The sequence below is a fragment of the Peromyscus eremicus genome, chromosome 1 (assembly GCF_949786415.1).
Source record: "Peromyscus eremicus chromosome 1, PerEre_H2_v1, whole genome shotgun sequence".
In the NCBI taxonomy this organism is placed as follows: domain Eukaryota; kingdom Metazoa; phylum Chordata; class Mammalia; order Rodentia; family Cricetidae; genus Peromyscus; species Peromyscus eremicus.
The window spans coordinates 160,501,234-160,509,940 of record NC_081416.1 but is presented as its reverse complement, the minus strand read 5'-3'; the positions used below and the strand labels follow the sequence as shown (position 1 = coordinate 160,509,940).

At 38.7% G+C, this 8,707-nt stretch overlaps 1 protein-coding gene across 4 annotated transcripts in view; it reads right to left on the bottom strand.

Moving 5' to 3' along the window:
* Positions 1-321: 321 nt before the first annotated feature.
* The window catches only part of LOC131922375 (STAM-binding protein-like), a 28,549-nt gene continuing 20,163 nt past the window's right edge, over positions 322-8,707 (bottom strand). Inside the window, exon 10 of one of the 4 annotated variants that reach the window (XM_059277164.1) lies at positions 322-759. In XM_059277164.1, the coding sequence (XP_059133147.1) occupies positions 591-759 (169 nt within the window). In that variant the 3' untranslated portion in view covers positions 322-590. Of the gene's footprint in view, positions 760-5,856; positions 6,747-8,707 lie in introns of those variants that run through there. The other 3 variants (XM_059277183.1, XM_059277177.1, XM_059277172.1) reach the window with 3 other exon arrangements.

Sequence of the window (8,707 nt, the reverse complement as noted above, 5' to 3'; positions counted from 1 at the left end):
GTCATCTCAAAATTGCTCTGAGCACCTTGTAGTTCAAAGCTGATCTGTAGATGATGTTTGTCAGCTTAGTGCTGTTATTATTGTCCACATGGAATTGTTGTTGTTGTGGGGCCCCAACTTCTTCCTGGAGACTTCAGTTGATGTTAGGCCTGGCCGTGAATTCCTGCAGAAAACTGATAAGAGACTCGAACACAAAGACACATATATGCAGCTAATTGAAGCCTTTTTTTTAGAATTAATTAGTACTCTATATGACCATTCATATCTTAGCAAAGTTTAAAATGTATATATATATATATATATATTAATCTTGTAAGTTTTGATATAAAATTTATACTTTAAGAAAAGTTTAAAGAATCAGAATAGAATCAAAGAGTTGAGATTAGTAATAGAATAGTCCCTTAATTAATTTGGCTTTTCTCCTGTCTCATAGCAGAAGATGGCTCTTTTATTCTGGCATGATACAGGGAGTTTGCATTTTCCTTTTAACAACATGCTTGAGTTTAAAGAAGGAGAGAGCCATTCTCCAACTCCAAAGTCAGCTTTAAATTTTAATTGGACTGGGACTATTTATTAGAAGACCAATAGTGTTAAATCTTTAGAGAAAAGCAGAAACAAACATTTAGGAAGACATAAAATTTTTTAGATAATATATATCCATACGCCATTTCACTCTGCTTCCTGGGATAGATGATTTGTCCCTTTTCTTCAGTTGTCTTATTTGTCCAGTGTTCTTCAGATTCCTTAACCTTCATTCTCCTAAAAGACAAAAACAAAAACCTTTCCCCAAGACTAATTTTGGGGATGTTCCTTTTTGGCAAGTTATTATCTGATTAAATGAAAAGACATGTGTTACTGGTATAAGTTAGTTTAAATTGGATGTTCATGTTGGTTGATGAGCTATCACCTCCTCTAATTAAGAGGTTTCTCTTGTTCAAATCGAAGCTTTATCAATTTTGATGGTACCCACAACTTATCTTCTCCTGTAGAAACAAAAGCAAAACCTCGTCCCCAATGTAACACATACCCTGGTTTCCATTCTGAGGTCAGCACATCCTTAAAATATATAGGCTGATTTAATTCTGTAGTTTTTTCTATTATCCAATGTCTCTCTGCAGCTGTTGTTCCTTTCTCATTGGCATTAAGAAAATTCAAAGTTAATAGAGCATTATGCAGTCTATTTCTGGGGGTTTTTGTTGCCCCTTTCTGTTTATTTAGCATATCCTTTAGAGTTCTGTTTGATCTTTCTATAACTGCTTGACCTGTAGGATTATGTGGTATGCCTGTAATATGCTTTATACTGTAATAAGCAAAAAAACTGTTTCATTTTAACAGAGACATATGATGGAGCATTGTCAGTTTTGATTTGTGCAGGTATACCTATGATGGCCATAACTTCTAGCAAATGAGTGATTACAGAATCAGCTTTTTCAGAACTCAAAGCAGTTGCCCACTGAAATCCTGAATAAGTATCGATAGTGTGGTGTACATATTTCAGTTTTCCAAATTCTGCAAAGTGAAACACGTCCATCTGCCAGATTTCATTCCTTTGAGTACCCTTTGGGTTACATCCTGCTGGTAATGGCGCTTGATTGTAGAAGGAACAAGTAGGACATTTCTTTACTATTTCTTTGGCTTGTTGCCAGGTTATGGAAAAATCCTTTTTTAAACCTTTACTATTGACATGATGTTTTTTATGATATTCTGAGGCCTCCAGCACATTTCCTATTAATAACTTATCAATCTCATCATTGCCTTGTGCTAGAGGGCCTGGCAGACCAGTATGGGATCGAATGTGAGTTATATATAAAGGATGACTCCTTTTCCTGATTGTATCTTGTAATTGAATAAATAATGAAGTTAATTCTGAAGCATCAGGGATAAATTCTGCAGTCTCAATATGTAATACTACTCTTTCAGCATACTGAGAGTCAGTTACTATGTTGAGAGGTTCTGAAAAATCCATTAATACCAACAGAATAGCATATAATTCTGATTTTTGAACTGAATTATAAGGACTTTGAACCACTTTACTTAAATTTTCTGATTTGTAACCTGCCTTTCCTTGTTTGTTGGCATTATATAAAATGTACGAACTCCAGATATGGGCTTTTCCCGTACAATTCGAGGCAAGATCCAATCAGCTCTCTTTATAAGATCAATTCTATCGCTTTTGGGATATTTGCTGTTAATTTCTCCCAAAAAATTACTGCAAGCTCTTTGCCAAGGTTCACTTTCTGTCCATAATTTTTCAATGTCCTCCTTAGTTAAAGGTACGACAATTTCTGCTGGGTCTATTCCTGCTAATTGACGAAGTCTCAATTTTCCTTTCCAAATCAAGTCAGAGATTTTTTCCACATAAGTTTTTAATTTTTTGTTTGGTTTATTTGGTAAAAATATCCATTCTAATATAGTATCTTCCTCTGCATTAATATTCCTGTAGGAGAATGCCTAGAAGGTAAAATAACCAAAATGCAATCCAGCTTTGGATCAATACGATCCATGTGCCCTTCATGTACTTTCTTTTCTACCAAGGCCAATTCTTTCTCAGCTTCAGGTGATAACTCTCTTGGACTATTTAGGTCCTTGTCACCTTCTAAGGTTTTGAACAAATTATGCAGTTCATCATTTTTTACCCCAACAATAGTTCGTAGATGAGAAATATCTCCAAATAATCTTTGAAAGTCATTAAGAGTCTGTAGTCTATCTCTCCTAATTTGCACCTTTTGGGGTCTAATTTTTTGTAGCTCTATTTTATATCCTAAATAATTAATAGAATCTCCTCTTTGTATCTTTTCAGGAGCAATTTGTAATCCCCAGCAAGGCAAAATTTTCTTTACGTCTTCAAACATTCTTTCTAAAGTATCTGCATTTGAGTCAGCTAGTAAAATATCATCCATATAATGATAAATTATAGATTTAGGAAATTTTTTACGTATCACTTCCAATGGCTGTTGTACAAAATATTGGCACAGAGTTGGGCTATTCAACATTCCTTGTGGGAGGACCCTCCATTGAAATCTTTTAACCGGTTGAGAATTATTATAAGTAGGCACTGTGAAAGCAAATCTTTCTCTGTCTTTTTCTTGTAACGGTATTGAAAAGAAACAGTCTTTTAAATCAATAACTATGAGAGGCCATCCTTTTGGTAACAGAGTAGGCAGAGGAATTCCAGATTGTAGAGAGCCCATTGGCTGAATTACTTTGTTAATTGCTCTAAGGTCTGTTACCATTCTCCATTTACCAGATTTCTTTTTAATAACAAATACAGGAGAATTCCAAGGGCTGGTTGATTCCTCAATATGCTGAGCATTTAACTGTTCTTCTACCAGCTCTTCTAAAGCCTGGAGTTTCTCTGTTGTTAAAGGCCATTGCTGGACCCATACAGGCTTGTCTGTTCACCATTTTAAAGGTAGAGGTGTTGGTGTCTTTTGAAGATCATCAGTTGTTGTGCCCTGTTCTTGTATAATATGGATGGCTGGTGACCACTCAGAATAATGCCTTCTAATATTTCTCTCAGAAACATGTGCTAATTTATGATTTGTTTCTGAGATTGGAGGGATGTTAATCTGAATATTCCATTGTTGCAACAAGTGTCGACCCCACAAGTTCATAGCTATGTTAGCTACATATGGTTTCAATTTTCCTCTCTGTCCTTCTGGACCTATACACTCGAGCCATCTTGCACTCTGTTTCACCTGAGATAATGTCCCAATTCCTAACAGTTGAACATTTACCTCCTGAAGAGGCCAAGTTGGATGCCAAAATTCTGGTGCAATTATGGTAATGTCCGCACCTGTGTCTACCAGACCAGACAACAAAACACCATTTATTTTTATCGATAATTTTGGTCTTTGTTCATTAATAAAAGTTTGCCAAAAATTTTTCTTTATATTTACTCCTGAATTTTCTATTCTCTCTGTTTCATCATCCTGACCAGCATGACTTATTCCAATAGGCATTTGGTTATTTAATTGCTCTGGGTAGGGGTTTCCTCTACGACTGCAGGAAAGGTTTGAACTGGATTTGCTATTGGGGCCTGCCTGAGGCCCCTCTGGGAGTTTCCCAAAGACTGAGGCAAAGGATTACCCTGTCTGTCCCTTGTTGATCTCCATTCGTTGGTCCAGTGTTTTCCCTTACCACACCTTCTGCATACTCCAGAAGGAAGGGGCATTCTGTTGCCATTGTTCCTTGAAGAAACATTGTTTCTAGGAATGACCTGTTTACAGTCCCTTTTCAAATGTCCTTGTTTTCCACATCCAAAACATCTAACATTCCTCAAACCTTTTGAAATTGCTTCTCCTACCCACGTATCATCATGCTCATGAGCTTCAACATTAACCGTATCTCTAATCCAATCTTCCAAAGGTGCAGATCTTGCCTTTAACAGCCTGATTATTGTTTTGCATGCTGCATTCGCATTCTCAAAGGCCAAAGATTCAATTATTATCTTACTAGCTTCTGAATCCGGGACCATTCTCTTTACTGCTGAAGCCAGTCTTTGTAAAAAATCTGTGAAAGATTCTTTTGGGCCTTGTACAACCTTTGTAAATGACTCAGTTTTTTTTCCTGGTTCCTCAACTCTGTCCCATGCATTCAAGGCTGCTGTTCGACATAAAATTAGGGTTTGGACATCATATAAACATTGTGTTTGTGCTGAAGCATATTGACCTTCTCCAATAAGCTGATCCTGGCAGACTTGTATTCCTTTATCCCTCCACTGCTTTTCTATTTTTAGCTTCGTCCTTGAACCAAGTTAGCCACTGAAGCCTTTGACTGGGTTCAAGAACAGCCAGTCCTGTGGTACAATCCTATTATATGTTGACCAAGAGTTTAACATTTGATTTACATATGGGGAATGCATACCATAAGATACTATTGCCTCCTTAAACCTTCGTAAATCTATCATTTCAATTGGAGCCCAAATATTTTGTGTAGTCATTTGATCAGGCGACTGCTGTACGGTTACTGGACAAACTAAGGGTGACTGTGTGAAAACAGGCTTTCTTTCTGTAACCCTATGATCCAATCTTGAAGCAGCTTCACTGTTAGTTTCTTCTGTCTGAGTTTTTACAGGTTTAATAGGTTTTTCTAAAGCTGTCATCCTGGCACTTAAATTGACTATCTTTTTAAATAGTAAAATGAGGATAAACATAGTAATAAAATGCATAATTCGATCAACATTAATCTTCTCATATAGCTGTTCCATTGTCAGACTGTCTAAAATTGCAAACAAAGCCCAATTTTCTTCCAATGTACACAGAAAACCCATTTTTTTTAATGTGGAAAAAAATTTTTTCTTTTAAATAGTTTCCTTTAAAATATCTGATATGTTAAGTGACTTACCAAGTCCTTGTAGAACAGTACCAATCCGAGGGAATTTCAAACAGCCACCTAGTGTCCGAGGTGTGAGTCCAGGGAGAGAGAGAGAGAGAGAGAGAGAGAGAGAGAGAGAGAGAGAGCAAGCAAGCGTAGCCACACGTTCTGCCTAAGAGCTTGAATCCAGCCACGTGTTCCCGCTTGAGCCTAGTCAAGCCTTGGCTCTGGCTACCTTAAGCTCCAACCACGTGCATTGGTTTTACAGGCAGGGGCCCTGTTCGGCAGGGCAGGCCTGAGTTGTTTGTAGCACTGGCTTTAAGCAAGTAGCTCAAGGTTAGTCCAGCCTGAGGCCAAGCCGACCTGGGCCCGGGCTAGGGAGCCGGCCGCCCTGGCGGGAAACCAGACCTGCCGGCCGCCCTGGCAGGAACCCGGACCTGCAGCCAAGCCAAGTTAAGCGGTTTTAATGGATTCTTGTCACGTTGGGCGCCAAATGTAGATGTAACCAACCGTCTTATTAAATAAGAAACACAGAGCCGATTCAGAGAAGAAAGCCAAGAGGTCAGAACTAAGAGCCTTACCCTTCCTGCTTCAGCTATCCTGCTTCAGCCAAGAGAGCTCTCCAAAAAAAGGAGCCTACTTCCTGTGTGTATGTCTTTAAACAGTCTAGATGTTCTGCCTTCTCATTGGTTGTAAACTAAACACGTGACTGCCTTGTCACTGCCTGTATGTACCACCCTCCAGGTCCTTAAAGGAGTACGCCACCACCGCCACGCACTTGCTATGGCTCTAAAACTCTGACCCCCAGGCAACTTTATTTATTAACATACAATTAAAATCACATTTCAGTACAAGTAAAATACCACCACAGAGACCTTCATTTTTCTTCAGTTGGTTAGTGAGCATTGGTATTACAACCTGTCCTCTAGGCTCCCTGTGGCAGGTGAGGCAAGCCAGCAAGTGCGTGCATTGGGCCCTTATTCCTATACTGGATCCTGGCCAGAAAATATCATCTAAAACTAATAACAAGTAAACTATATAATAAAATCAATTTCTAGTCATTATGAATGACTGATATACTATTCTAATTCATTAATAGAGCACACATCAGTGTCTTCCTCTGGGCTCTGTGAATGAGTACAGTGTGCCATTCATACACACCAGTGAACATAAATGACAAAGATGTAACATACATGAAACAGATGTAACATACACAACATAGGTTGAACACATATACATATACACATACACCATCCTACATTCACTCACATATACACAAAATACACATGCACAATACACACACACACACACACACACACACACACACACACACACACACACGCTCCCACTGATGTAGGTGTGTGGGATCTAACTCATCGCAAATCTGTGACAGTCAGCAGGCTGTTTTGGATGGTGACGTGACTGCAGTCCTGCAATTGGAGAAAAGGAAATGTGGTTAAGGCATGGACAACTCCTGTTTTGAAACAGCTTATACCTTTTATATTATACCAAAAGAGAGCTTCATGTGACCCAGTCTAGAACATGTAACCTAGGTATGCCAGAGGGATCCTGAAATTACTCTCTTGCCACTAGCTCCAAAGTGCTGGATTATAGGCAAACACCACCATGGCAGATTTCAGTAGTTCTGGGAAATGAGTCCAGGGCCTGGTGCTTGAAACAGGAGCACTCTCCCAACTGAGCCACATCCCAAGCAATAAGCCTCTGATTGGAGAAGCTCACTGAAGTTACATAGTTCTCATCCTAGCACTGAAATCCTGATGTCAATAGAAGCAATGTCAAAAGATCTGGCACCCAACACTCCTACCAAGTTCTCCACATGGTCGGATTCAGTGTCTCCCCGTGTATCTTTGCATCTATTTTCCAGAGTCACTTGTGAAACATTCCTTTATTAAAAGGGACCAGGAAGTTCAGTGCAGTATTGGAATCATGATGTCAATCAGATGGTAAAGGGGACCTAATAGTCCTTGAGGAGATACTCACACTTGGCATACAAAGTCATAAGGATTTACCAATCTGAAAGCCTGGCTATGTAGCCTCAGCTGGCCTCAAACTTGTGATCTCCTGCGGCAGCTGTCTAAGTGCTGGCGCTACAGGTGTGCTTCACCATGGTCGGGTTTGGAGGAGGTCTTGCCAATTGGGAACTTGAGAACTGGTGTTTTAGACATTTTTTGTTTTTACTTGTGCAACATCTTTCAAAATTCTAGCACCTAATCATTTTGTATTCCAAGATAGAGCTATCTATTTTTTAACAGATCTTTTTTAGAAAGATCTTCCCCACATTCAACTGAAAACCTGGTTTGATCCATGAGACTAGAAAACAGGGACTGGAGTATATGGTACAGTGTTTAACAACACCCACTGCTCTTGCAGGGAAGTGGGCAGTGAGCAATGGCTTGACTCCAGATCTAGGGCATCTGCCAACTTCTTCTAACCACACAGGCACTAAACTCATGTGAAAATGCAAATAGAAAGAGAATTAAACTCAAAACTCAAAACAGGGTCTACTTTTAAAAGACTACACAATGAAGTTAAAGAAATAAAAATAATGAAATAAAAGTATATATATATATATATATATATATATATATATATATATATATATATACTTTTTAAAGAAAGCTGAAGTTTCATTAGGTCTTATTTTACTGTTAGGATCAGGAGTATGATGCAAACTATATATAAATACACACACGCGTTCAGTATGATACATAGAAAACACATACAGAGTTCTACCACTTGGAATTAGCACTCTGATCTCAGTATCTTAGCCTTCCTTCAATCTCTGTGCTGTATCCCTCAATCTTATATATTTTATAGGACTGGGTTCTGGTCTTTTCACTATGTTGTTGCATTCCTTCTGAATCAAAGTGGATGAAAAAGTCCAGGTTAATGTAAAGTAAAGTGCCAGAATCTCATTGATCTGAGGCTGATCTGAGGCCCTGAGGCCTGATCACACTAAGTGTGTTGTTATCACAGATACAAACTGGGAGAAAAAAACCACCTCCCTAGGCAGGTGAGCACAAAACTTCAGAATGAAATATGCTTAATTTATCTATCTTACATGGCTTTTTCTTTGGCATTCTGATCACCCTCTGAAACCTAGTAACTGACATTGATGAAGAACAAATGAATAAGTAATAAGCCTTGAATAAGCTAATGGATTCCATACTTTGTGGGTTATTTCTTTTCCCCATGTTACTGGGGATGGAATCCAAGGTATCAAGCATGCTGAGGACACACTCTGCCCCTAAGTCCACCCCAGTCCCTCTTCCTTTATCCTCTCAGCAGCCTGTAAAGTACATAGTATTAGTATCCCCAGTTATCAGGAAAAATGGTCCAGATGGCCAGCACCCTCAAAGACAGTAAATGA